At 36.3% G+C, this 13464-nt stretch overlaps 1 protein-coding gene across 1 annotated transcript; it reads right to left on the bottom strand.

Moving 5' to 3' along the window:
• Nucleotides 1-5454: 5454 nt before the first annotated feature.
• On the bottom strand, nucleotides 5455-12600 carry LOC112161771 (monocarboxylate transporter 12-B). The gene is made up of 10 exons (XM_024297214.2): nucleotides 11539-12600; nucleotides 10363-10457; nucleotides 9855-10185; nucleotides 8037-8140; nucleotides 7328-7471; nucleotides 7128-7223; nucleotides 6822-6978; nucleotides 6083-6724; nucleotides 5758-6017; nucleotides 5455-5677 (listed from the first exon to the last, which is right to left on the bottom strand). The coding sequence occupies exons 3-10, from the start codon at nucleotides 10043-10045 to the stop codon at nucleotides 5460-5462; spliced, it is 1812 nt and encodes a 603-aa protein (XP_024152982.1). The 5' UTR covers nucleotides 10046-10185; nucleotides 10363-10457; nucleotides 11539-12600; the 3' UTR covers nucleotides 5455-5459.
• Nucleotides 12601-13464: the final 864 nt, after the last annotated feature.

Genomic DNA, 13464 nt, shown 5'->3' with positions numbered 1-13464 from the left:
GCCTCACAGTCATGGAACAGTGAAGCTCCTAAAAGGGTAGAAAGGTAATCATTTAAATGTACTGATAGAACAGCTTTTTATAAAAAGTGAGACAAAAGATTAAAATCTTCTGATTAAAAAATACTGAGATCTGTCAAACCTGTCAAACATAGAAAACTATAATGATTTCTGTTCCTTTTAGTGGATTTTGTTTGGAGAATGTATTTCTGGACTATCCGTGCGAATCTGGTGTTTTCCAGCATGAACAATGAGCGTCCACATGGTGCCCTCGCTTGGCCACAAGATGTGATCCATGTGCTTCTCATGACTGCTTTTATTGAGAAGAAGCGAGTGCAGCGTTAACCTAATTATAACGCTGCATCTCTACAAATGTTGTGAACTCAGTCACCACAGATCAACACAGCCAGTTTCCCCATCTGTCTTCAATGCAAGAAAAATCTGATTTGTCTGCACGGGTAGATGCTTAATGAACACAGGCTTCAGCTGAAGATGTGAAAGACAAAATGTGAAAATTGTTCTGCTACAGATGAAAAAAATCTGAGTGTAAAATGACTCATGGAGGGTTTGACAAAACCTAAAGACAAATCTATTAAGCTTTTTCTCTTCAAAAGTGTTGAATCCAGTCAAAGGAAATAATGGATTCACTTCATAATTGGTGAAACACTACAGTATTTTCACTACAGATATTCTGCAGGCAAAGTTTGACTCATTTGTTCAGATACTTCAGTGTTTTCATTTTTTTCTTCTAAATTTGATATACAATCCATTCTGAAGAATGATTCCCCAAACACTTTCTCAGCTGCACTCCATTAAAGTAAAGATGTTTCATATTTGACAGATATTAATAAGCTTTTTTTAATTCTATAACATGACCCAGATGTTCATAACACAGAATTATGGAGCAGCTGTGTCATGAGGCAGACTTTACGCATCAGCAGTACAATCCTTTACTTTGGAGTTCACTTGGAGCACCAAAGTCTGGCAGAGGTGTGCGAATGAGTCCAGGCTGGGCTGTGCCAGGCTTCCTCATAACAAGTTAACTTGTTTCTCACTAAAGGTCATACAACTACCATAATGTTTGACTAGATACAAGATAAATATACAATTTTGTATTTCAAGGAAAAGTTAAAGAAGTCATATTTTGGATATAGATCTTAGAAATCTGAGGGGGATTTTTTATTTTAATTTTACTTTAACAACTGATGCAGAAAATCTCATTTAAAAGAAAGACGGTCACAAAATCTTCCTGTGTCCAAAGTAATCCCTCTCCCTATGGCTTCTTCTGTGTCTTGTAGCCCTATATGTATACATATATTTATATATATATATGTGTGTGGGTGTGTGTGTGTGTGTGTGTGGAGATATATTTATATACACACACATATGTATATATATATACATAAATATACATGTATGTGTGTATATATATATGTACAGTATAGATGTCTGCGATAGACTGGCGACCTGTCCAGGGTGAACCCCGCCTTCGCCCATCAGTAGCCGAGTTAGGCTCCGGGACCCCCACGACCCCCAAAGGGACAAATTAGCCAAAGAAGATGAATATATATATATTCATCTTCTTTGGCCTTCTTCTTATATCTTCTTATATATCATCTTCATATATATATATATATATATATATCCCAGGTCGATCGCCCACGCTCCAACACCACCCTGCATCTCTGTGTGAGAGTGATTCCTGGTGGGTCATGTGTCCTCCTGGTCTTGGGTGTTGACTGCACTTCACCCTCTGTTGGTTGTGCACTTCGTCCGCCAGCCTTATTTAAATGAACTCTAGTTAAATACATAGTTGTAGAGTTAATAATCGGATTCTTCTTTAGTAGTCCTGGTAAATTGCTTGTTCGTCCTGAGATAGGATCTCTCCCTCATGTGGGCATCCCTAAGGTTTCTTCTCTTTTCCTGAATAGGTTTTTTTTAGTTTACCTTACCGGTGGGGAGGGTCTAAGAGCAGGAATGACCAGTTTAATTCAGTAAATGGTAAATGGCATATACTTGTACAGCGCTTTCTACCCTTCTTCGAGAGCTCAAAGCGTTTCACAGTCACAGACCCATTCACCCATTCACACACCCATTCACACACTGGTGGTGGCTCCGCTGCCGAACACTGGCGCCAACCTCCCACCAGAGGCGATTCGGGGTTTAGTGTCTTGCCCAAGGACACTTTGACACATGGGCGGGTAAGGCGGGAGTCGAACCCGCTCGCCTCCGATCAGGAGTCGACCGCCCTACCACTGCACCACGGCCGCCCCTTGTTTAGTTTAGCAATTAGCTACTGTTTATATTTTATGACTGACCTTCTGCATCTGTAAAATCAGCGGCATTGTAGCTGCCATCAAAGGCAACACTAATTCATATTTTTGTTTATAAAAATATTTTGTGTTAAAAAGGGTTATTAATATAAAAAATGTTTTCTAATCAATTGAAATAAATATGTGATATTTTACAATAAATAAATAATGGTGTTAAGTTAAGTTAAAAGAAGTTAAAAACTTTATTTAAAAGGGGGAACCTATTTTTTGTTCCATGTCATTTTTGTTCCTATGGGGGATGTTATATGGGTTGCCACACCAGGGTAAGTCTCACATGGTCCAGAAGGGAGAAGTCTGCGAGAGTTAAGCCAGTGAAAGAATTTGAAGAGAAATTAAGACGTTTTTCTTTTTGGAAGTTTTACCCTCTTGAGTTAATGCGGCCAATGAGGTATGGATTTTATTTTATCATTTAATTTGCAGTCTGAGATTGAAGAGGTTAATTTAAGTTTCTGTATTTTATTTCGTAGTTCTGACGGCACTGTTGGGGCACTGTTGGGGCACTGTTGGGGCATGGAAAGAACATGTGAAGGCATGTAGAAGAATCTTTGTGTCCGAATAAATGTCTGTTAAAAACCAAGAACCGTTTGTGCCTTTCGTCGAGCTCAAGAGGAGTAACAGGCATGAAACCCACGAGGCAATTGTTTATGTGAGATTGGGCTATATAAATAAATTAAATATATATATATATAGATATATATATCTATATGTATATATATCTATATATATATAGATATATATTTATATATATATAGATATATATATATAAGCATTTTGGGAAGAAGTTAAAGCATTTATTTGAGTCAAAGTAAAATGTAAAGTGTTGCTTCTCTTTAGTGCATGTCAAGTCAAACCCTGAAAGTTTTGCTAAAACCACAAAAGAACAATTGACACATTCAAGCACAATCTGTGATATAGCTGCTGTCCCCTTGTTTTTACCCATTTACAGAGCTTTGGCTATACAATCTGAAATAAATCTCAATTGTTTATCTGCTTTCAGTAAAGATTAAGATAAACGATATATGTTGAATAAGATAAATATTTGAGGACCTGAGTTTGTGTTTGGAAGCATGTCATTTTTCATGTAAGTTTCCCCTGGAGTGTCTTGTGTTTTTTTCCGTGTTTGTCTCCCCACAGAAGCATGTGTGCGACTGATGTGGTAAAACACAAACTCATACAAACATGCAGTGGCATCATGCACCTGGCTGCAGCCTGACAAGACTTTATCAGTAAAGTAGATCTGGTGTAAACCAACAATGCAGGTGTCTCGGATGTGCATGTGCACACACGAGATCCCTTTCCCGGCTGACGTCAGCGCCGCTGGTCGGTAATTCAGCATCTTTGAACACAGTAGGTGCAAAACTAGAGTGAAAACCAGAAATTATAGACACAAATATTTCTCAAATTAGCTTCTAGAAGAATTCCCTGCTCATATTGATAATAAAACCATACTAGAATATTTAATTTGTGGACTGGAAACATGTTTTATAGCAACTTCGTCTATATTTCTGAGAATAAATCAGGAGAAACTTGCAGACAAAGTCTGATTTGGAAAAGGCATGAAGGTTGGCTCCTAAGCTTCGATAAACAATCTCCTTGGTTTTGCCTCCCTCATGTGGATCAGGAGTTTACATCAACTGCGTAATAACTGTATTAATAAGAAATCTTTGAAAGAGGATAAATAAAAAAACTCATCTCAGAGTTAATTTTATTGTTCTCTCGTAATTAAAAACTTTTACCTTCAACATTTGTCAAGCAGAATAGCAGTTTGTGTGTGTCTATACTTGTGTGTGTGTGTGCGTGTGTGGGTGGCTATGTGTGTAAGTGTGTAATTTCAAGGGGAAGTCCTTCTCTTTACTGTGTTCGGGGATGCCAACCTCAAAGGAAACCTCTCCTCTGCCTGCCTCCCACGCACCCACCTACACAGTGGAAACCTGTGTTTTAGAAACACAAGTAAACACACACAAGCGTACACGTATACACAACCGGCAATCACCAAAGCCACATGTCAGCCTTTCTGGTGACATTTGTGCACTTCCGCAAGTGAATGCAGGTGAATTTATGTTTATTTTTACTCAGAAACTGAATAGTACTTCATAAATATTTCTAGTTTTTGCTTTGAGATGTATTTGTACACAATTCACTTAAATTTGAGATTTTTTTTTTTTATGTAAAATCTTTAAAATATAAGACACAATTTAAAGCAATCACATAAATAGAGAAGTATGCTTTAGCACTGACTGGTTTAATTTGGATTCTTGGTCCAGATAGTCCACTTTTTTTGGAAGTGTTAAAACTCACCTGAACCCTAACGTGGGAAAAAAAACATCTGAATCCTTTTTTAATTGACATAAAAGACATAAGCACCACATATAATGAGAACCGAAATAAACGACAAACTGCTTACAGTGAAAAACTGAAAAATAGGTCCAATCCAAATAAAATGTCTCAGAGTCTGCGTGACAGAGCAAGAAGAGAGGAAATAGGCAGTTTTGACATCGTGATATTTTAGCGATTGGCGAGACTATCTGGTTTAGTTGCTTTTTTTTCCTGTGTAATCGAGAAAAATGGCGTTCAAGCGCGCCCAGATGAAGTAAACATAGTAAACATTTATTAACCTTCTTCGGATCAAGCCTGCAGGACCATCTTGATCCAGCATTCTAGCAGCATTTAAGAGTCTCACATCAGATTTGTACATAAATGCGGTTTTGTGTGAGTGCAACAGATGATTTGTGTGTTTTGTAATTTTAAGTTATGCATGTGTAAACTTTTTTTTTTATTTTGTAATTTTTGTACCTGTGAATACACAATTGCAAGCACACAAAGTCGTGCACAAAATGTATCATGTGAGTTACAAACCAAGATTTACGCACACACAAATCCAAACATGCAAATATAAAATTACACACCAACCAGACGATACTATTTTCTCTCCATGCTACACCACCATGCACTATAAGTTTGCTATTTCTTTTGTGAAACTGTTCTATTTTACTTTGAAGCTAAAAGAGACTTAGCAAATTGTGCATCAAACTAATTTAACTTTGCATTTAATGCTCTTTGATTTCACTGCATTGCATGCACACCTTGACTTGTGACTGTAGACAAACACTCACTAAAACGTTAACAAGTTTAAAGTCTGTTTATTTCTTTCTTTTTAGTAGAAAAAGGTAGAAAGTCAGACAGGTTGAGTTTTTGTGTGCACTCCTTTTGAGCATTTGTCCTTTCACACATCATCAGCACGTATCTGACAAACACAGCAGCTGCCAGGAGTGAGGAGCTGAGCATGAAGGAGGCACCGCTGAGGAAGAAGGTTGCTGTGTAGGTTCCCGTGTGGTCCACCAGCCAACCTGCAGCCACACACACAAACAGAAAAGCATTAAATATGATGCAAAGATTTTGAGATTTCTATGAGTTAACAAACATTTACCTCCAATAGGTGGGCTGAGTAGGTAAGGTATGCCATGCAGGAAGTAGACTGCACCGAGAGCAGAGGTGAGGTAGGTGGAGCCCACGGTATCTGAGGTCACAACTGGTATTAGTGCCACATACGCCCCATCGAAGTATCCGTAGAGTGCAGATAACGGAGCCAGGAGTGGCAGGGAGTGGAGAAAGGGAATGATCATGCAGCAAAGGCCCTCCATGCCAATAGCCAGCATGTAGCACGCCATTCGATACTTCCTCAGGCGCCTGGAGGGACAGACTGCTTAGAGAATGTGTTGATCTGTCAAAGAAAACCCGTCGCGTTGCCTTACTTCCTGTCAGTGATCCATCCAAAGGTGATGTTGCCAACAATGCCGCTGACGCCAAATGTGGACATTAAGAAAGCAGCGTGCTGATGGTCCACGCCGACACTTAGTGCATAAGGAACCAAATAAACTACAGGGGAGCTGCAGCCGTACGCCAGAAACAGAAACGACACGGAGAGGACGAGAAAACTGGGTTTCCAAATGAAGCCAAAGTCCTCCCTGGTTTTAAGACAGAAATTCTGGCATCTGGATGAAAGTTTTGTGTTTATTGAGGGTTCTGTGAGGAGGTTTTTCTCTGTCGACCTGGATTTGTTGCATCTGGAGTCTTTAGTCTTCCAGTTTTTAGAGTTCAAGCTCTCCAACAGTTTCAAGCTTTCACTGCTCTTGATGGATTCTTTGGTGTCGCTTAGCACTGTTCTTAGTAAAATGCATTCAGCTAGCTTGGAGTCTATAAATCTTGGATCGTGCAAGGTTGCTTTTAACAGAGTTGTGTTTTCTAGAAGTTTGTCTTTGCTGAATTCAACGTTTTGAAATGTTTCCGTGGTAAAAATAAGCGACTCTTTGAAGCCCTGTGTGTGCTGCTGGTTTGGTTTCACTTGGTCACCGGCTTTAGTATCAAAAGCCTTCTCCAGGTTTGTCAAGTCCTTCCTATATAACCAAATAACAGACGAGGATAAGAAACAATTAAAATTTGGAGCATTTTTAATAAAAAAAATTGCCGACTACTTCCTGGTTGAACACTAACTTTTTAACTTCTGTGTCTTTTAAGGGTCTCATCAGAGCTCCACAAACGCACAAGTTGGAAACAAATCCCCCGAGGATGAGCAGAGCTCCTCTCCATGAATAATGCTCGATAAGCAACTGGACGGCCGGAGCCAGGAGGAAGGTCCCGATGCCACTGCCTGAAGAGGAGATGGATTTCATGGGATACATTTAGGAGAAATAAGGACATAAAAGGGGGAATTCATGTACAAAAGGGGTTATAACCAAAACACAAATGAGGGGATGGGAAAACGAATGACAAGAAAAACAAAATAAGTCATGATAATACCAGACAGGGCGATGCCATAGGCCAAAGCTTTCCTCTCAACAAAGTATTTTCCAACTATAGCTATGGCTGGTGTGTAGCTAAGAGCAAAGCCAAGACCTGTGAAGGACAGATTGTCAGTCTTCTCCTGTTTTATGCTCATACATCAGACTTGACATTTGATTTATCTGTAATTTAAACTGAATATTTAGATTATTTCGTACCTGTGATGACACCCAGAGAAATGTAGAGGAACTCCACACTAGAGGCAAACGAGCTGAGGACCAGACCAGCAGAAGACAACAGGCCTCCCAGCATCACCGTCGCTCTGCAGGAGAGGCGGTTGCCAAGGAAACTGCCAAGAGGAGCTGAAACAACAGTTTGAATGGATTACTTGCAATTAAAATTTTTATAGGAGATGTAATTAATCTTTTTGTTTTCATACCATAGTCCCTTACAAAATACATAAATAAAATTTCAATTAGTTTTAGTTCTTTAATCTTGCTATTTTTTTTTGTTTTGGTCACAATTTTACAAAAAGTGGACTATTTGATTCATGGTCTGGTGCGTTGTCACTGTAACACAGTAAAGCGTCGCTGGGCCTCGACTGCAGTGGTACAGGAAAGGGATATATATTACAATATGTATATCGTATATGTATGTATATCAGCATCTTTATTTTCTTGGAATAATACTGGAGACATAAAATTCTTGAGAGTTCTGCTTCTTTAATGTTTTTTGTGCTCACAATTTACACTTCTGGGTTAACACTTGATAAATTGAAACCACAAATAATTGCAATCAATCGTGATTAAACGGGATTAAATGAGATTAATACATTTCACCGATTTTGCCATTAATTTATTAACTTTCTTTCAATCGATTCCCGGCCCTAATAAAAATGCATACTTGCGAGAGTAAACAAATGCTCACCACAAAGCATCGTGGTGGAGTCAATCAGACTGTGGATCCAAGCAGTTGTGGAATAATCCTTCTCAAAGTGCGTCTGGAACTCCACAAAGAACATGGACACACATCTGGACAGAAGAAAACTGTCAGTTAAAATAAAGTCAATATGCAAACATGTCTTTCTGTAGTGTTGCTTCCACGTTTACTTCTATAAAAACTATTACAGAATATTGAGTCTGCAGTTTGGTACTAAAAGGAAGTTCAACAGTAAATGGTAAAATTGTCATTTCTTTGTAATTTTGTTTTAGAGTTTGAACTTTCCTTTAATGCTATAATCATAATGTGATTCTTAGTTGGCAAACTAAGTATGACAAATATTCCCAGACGTTTATGGCTTTAATCTAATACTGGAAAGGCTTTGCACTCAGTGACTTTATTTTATGGTCAGTGAAGCTCCAGCAAGAACCCACAGAAGCACAGAGCATTTATCAGCTGCATTATAAGGAACATCTAATCTTTTTTGCTTCTATAAACTGTGTCACGAGGCTTCAACTTGTAAAAAAACTTGAAAAAAGAAAGAAAAAAAAGTGAAAAATATGTTGCATCAGCTGTAGATGCTAATTCAAAACCTTATCGTTCCTTATCAGGAGATAAACCCACAGCTGAAGACAACAGTTATGTAAGGATTCCTTATGATGGACGTCTTTATGATGCTTACATGTTTTATAGTTATTGTATGTTGACCTTTTTCCTCAACGTTCCTATTCGGGTGATGCTGTATAGGAGCCACATTGTGCAAGTTAATTATTTCTTATAAAACATGGGAGGGCCACAGAGGTAGAGCGGTAATTCGGGATGTGAACATGAACGCATTAACACACACGGAAAATCAAAAAGAATTTACACATTAATATTTATTAACTCAAATTAATTAGACCTCGGTGGTTTACACTCCTGGGTTAACACTTCGGACAATAAAAATGAAGGAAAAATTTTCTCTTTGGCCTGTTTTTGTTCAAAAGCCACATATTGTCATGAAAATTGTACCTTTTAAAAATTGCGTTTAATCGCAATGATTTTTATATATTTTATATATTAGTTATAAGTTTTTGATTTATTGTCAGCTCCAATTAAAAACAAACATTTTAAATGTGTGTCTGTGATTTCATATTCTAATTTTTTGCGGATAATAAGTGATCGGCAAATACTGTAACAAAAAATGAGAATAATCACGATTAATCGCAATTACATTTTTTTCAGTTTGCAACTAATTTGTTAATTTTTTCTCAATTGACAGCACTAAACCAAAAAAAACGTTATAAATGTACAGCTGTGTGTTATTTCATGTTGTGATTATTCACAGATAAGTGTCAGGAAAAACTGCAATAAAAAAATGAATCGTGATTATTCGCAATTAAAATTTCCCAAATTAGTTCAATTTTTTTAATCGTTTGACAGTGCAAATTAAAAATAAACGTTCTAAATGTATAGTTTTGTGTGTGATTTCATATTGTGAGTATTCATAGATTATAAGTGGTCAACAAATATTGTAAAAAAAGAAAATTAATCACAATTAATTGCAATATTTTTTTCCCCCACATTTACGATTAATTAATCTAGTTTTTTTTAAATCGATTGACAGCTAATTTTAAAAATACGTTGTAAACATACAGTTTTGCGTGTGATTTTTATATTGTGATTATTTACAGATAATAAGTGGTTGATAAATACTGCACCAAAAAAAAAAAAATCTATTGCGATTAATCGCGATTAATTTGTTGAATTTCATAATAGATTCCCAGCCTTAATATAATATAATATAATACAATATAGAAACTTGACCTGGTCACTGCCCGGATGCAGATGGTAGCAAGGAAACAACCTGCGACAACCATCCAGCCCCACCCTCCTTCAGGTGCGTTTGGGTCTTCAGGTGCGTTGGGGTCTTCAGGTGCGTTGGGGTCTTCAGGTGCGTTTGGGTCTTCAGGTGCCCTCCTGCCTCCCTTGGGCCTCTGCTCCTTGATAACCACCATTCTCCCAGCTGTTTCGGTTTGAGTTACTCTTCACCTTCTGACTTTTACTGTGCAGCACCTTCTTTATAGCTGGATTTGTTCTTTTTAACTCCATTTACTGAGTCCAGGACATTGATGCTCCTCTTGCAGTCAAGATTCTTCTGCGTCATTTGGAAACAAAACTCAGTGAATTCATGCAAAATACAAATATTTCATTTGTTTTCATTTACACTTCACATCCTCATCTTTTTTTTTCTTTTATAAAAAATGAAATGCGTTGATTTGTAAACATCATTTTTTTTAAATATTAATTAGTCAAAAGTAAAAACTTCACTTACAGATGGATAAATAAAAAATGAACAAAATGTTCATTTTTTGGTCCAAAGATTGTCTTGCCGTTTCCACTCCTCTTCCATTAAGGCTTATTTGGCCTCTTTGAAACAAAAAAACAGAAGAACAGCAGTAAATATCAAACTGTAATTTCTCACCTCAGATTAAACCTTAAAGCAATTCCTTATTATAAAGGTTTGGATGGTTTGGAGAAAAAAAAATGACACAGAATCAGAGCAATTTTATGGTTTTGCAAATAATTTGACAAATTCAATTTGACTCAAATAAAAGTTATTTGCAACTTTTTTATTATTGTTATTGCAAAAACAGCTTGTGTAAGATTGATCTAAAATGTCTAATTATGTGAAAGTTTTCAGTCTGAATAAATCTCAGTGTAAAGTCCAAGAGCAGAAACTTGAACTTCGAGCTTTCAGAAAAAGTCTTTCCATTGAGCCCTGAAATCTGTTGTTTTTCAAAGCAGGACATTTACTACATTCATTGATTTTATTGCTAGAAATTGCATCTTAGATAAAAAGAAATTAGGCTGAAAAAAAATGTCAGGCTCCTTCAATATCGGATATATACTGTATATATATATATATATATATATATATATATATATATATATAGGAACAAAAGCACTAAAAGCTCTTCTTTGAAGTTTTAATATTTTAGCATAAACTTCAGGCAGCATCTTTTTGAAGATTACAATCAGAAAACAACAACTACAATCTGATGAGCAGCAGAAACATTTTATTAAAAAAGAACAGCATATGCCCATTAAAAAAAATAAAATAAAACTCAAAATCAAATGTTAACATGATTGAAAATGAGAACGACAGGAGCAGAGTGATATTTTTTTTATAATTTAAACTTGACTTGATGTTTTTTTTCTTGGGAAAAAAAATATAGTATCAAGCTATTCAATGAAAAGTTTTCAATACTCAGTTTTTGTGATTTTTTCTGTACTAGAAATAAATTCCTGTTGAAAAATCTTTAAGTTTTATTTTAAAAAAGTCAATTTTTGCTGCTGGACATATTTAGGTTTCTCATTAAGAATAAATCACTAAACAATACTGAGTTTAGTGGAACTCATTTTCAAAATGTTATTTTATAACAATCTTAGAATCTACAAGGAAGCAAACAACACAAAAAACAAATGAAGTAAAGTGGGTTACACTCACATGAGCCTCGCTCGTTCCTTCCAGCTTTATGGCCATCAGATCTCAATCTGAATTCTCCTGCAGCTGCAGCCTCTCCTGCAGCCGTCTGCACGGCGCTTTGCAACACAAATGAGCCGAACGGCGAGCTGGAGATATAACAGGAGGAGGAGCAAAGCGAGGAGGAGGAGGAGCAGGGGTCCCCGAAAATGTCCACAGATGGGACGGAAATGTTCCTTTTTATTTGATTTTATTTTTTTATAGGTGTTTTTCACCGGTGATAACAATCCTCTGAAAGCGGTTTAATGCAGACAGACAGATAAGGAGGAGTGTGAACTCTAACAGTTAGAGACAGAAAGATAACATTTTAGATTTCAGTTTACTTTTAATAAAAAGTTTTTGGTTTTCATATATTTATTTTTAAAAAAAGACAAAAATCTCTTCTTTTTTAAACATTTTAATAAAAAATTTAGTTTAAACTCCAACAAAATCCTGTTGTTTTTGACTTAACATGAGTTTATTACCTTTATGCAAAACTATCTTACAATGTGGAAAAAGGAAGTTAAAGATTAAATAAATTGGTGCTTGTGTTGTTTAAATAAACAGCCAAAATCTGATCTAAAGTTAAACTGGAGTTTCCATTTTCAGATAAAGCATCTAAAATGTTTAAGTGACATTAGTATCATCTTTTATGTTAACAGTATGTTTGTACTGCTGTCACTAACATTGTTCTTCTCTTTCTTACAGCATTAATCCACTTTTTATTATCTTTCGGTGTCTTTGCTGCTTTTTCCATATTTTATGCTAAAAAAAGAGAATACTGACTTAACTTTAAAAAAATAAAAAAAAACGATTTAGTGAAACTTTAAAGATTGAAGCAATTTGTCACTCTTAATACTTTTATATTCACTCAATGTAAAAAAGTTTGCCCCTTCTATCATTTACATTGAAGCAAAGTTAAGAAATCCCAGGCTTTTCAATTGAACTTGATCCTGTTAGTTAAAAGGAATGAAGGGTTTACACAATAATTTACATTGATAAAATATATTGCTGTTTTTCATTTCTGTCAAAGTTTTTATCAGAACACGTGATTTCCTTTTTGTTTATTTTCTATAAAGTACTTTAAATTATGCTCTATCTACAGAAAAACCTGCCTTTCCAAAATAAAATAAAATTACATTTCTTTTAAACTTAGACACTGAATAAAAGTGTTTCTTTCAAAATGTTTCAGTTTGAAGAAGAGTCATTAAATGAATTTGGGAGGATTGTGAAGGGTACTACTTAAATGTGAAAAAATGTAGCATAGAAGCTGAACAATTACAAACACTCTCTTCAGATGTAGATATGGATGTAACCATTTGGTCAAGCCGGTAGATTGGTCAAAGTTGCATGAAAGTTGCAATGAAAATTTAAAGTTGCAGATTGAGCAACAAATCTCAGCCTTGCTTGAATTTGCGAAATTCTGAAGGGACTGACTCGTGAAACGTTTAAATCATAAGGAAATGCAGGAGTTTCATAGGAGGCGAGAACAGTTGCAGAGCACGCAGTCAGTCCGCTACGCACACCCCCACACACACTCAGAGCGAGCCTGCATGGAGAAATGTCATCTGCTCTGCATTTCTAAATTTAGGCACAGGCCATGCCAAACTATTTTTTCTAACAATCTGCATTAATGAACATTAGAGAACAATTCCTCATCTTTTTGTTTGTCTTCTCATCAGATGATACAGAAAAAAATGGAAAAATCAATGTCGCTAAAGGAAAAAAATCCAAGGCTTTTAATGAAGAGGAAAGGCTCCTGTGAAGAAGTTCAAATTTGAAATAGTTGTGTGTAATCACAAATGCACATCTGAGGAGGAGGGATAGGGAAATCAGTCTCACCTCCAAGAACTCTGGGCTGCTGTTCCATCACTCTACATCAGGGATGTCAAACTCAATCGCACAGGGGGC

This window comes from Oryzias melastigma, linkage group LG15 (genome assembly GCF_002922805.2).
Source record: "Oryzias melastigma strain HK-1 linkage group LG15, ASM292280v2, whole genome shotgun sequence".
Lineage (NCBI taxonomy): Eukaryota > Metazoa > Chordata > Actinopteri > Beloniformes > Adrianichthyidae > Oryzias > Oryzias melastigma.
This window is presented reverse-complemented; position numbering and strand designations above follow the sequence as displayed.

Excerpts from the sequence above, each read along its gene's own strand:
- LOC112161771 (XM_024297214.2), bottom strand. The coding sequence starts at position 10,045 with ATGGTGGTTATCAAGGAGCAGAGGCCCAAGGGAGGCAGGAGGGCACCT. Across the intron at positions 7,224-7,327 it reads TTCTCTGGGTGTCATCACAG|GTCTTGGCTTTGCTCTTAGC; the intron begins GTACGAAATAAT and ends TGTCCTTCACAG. Across the intron at positions 6,979-7,127 it reads CTATGGCATCGCCCTGTCTG|GCAGTGGCATCGGGACCTTC; the intron begins GTATTATCATGA and ends TCTCCTCTTCAG.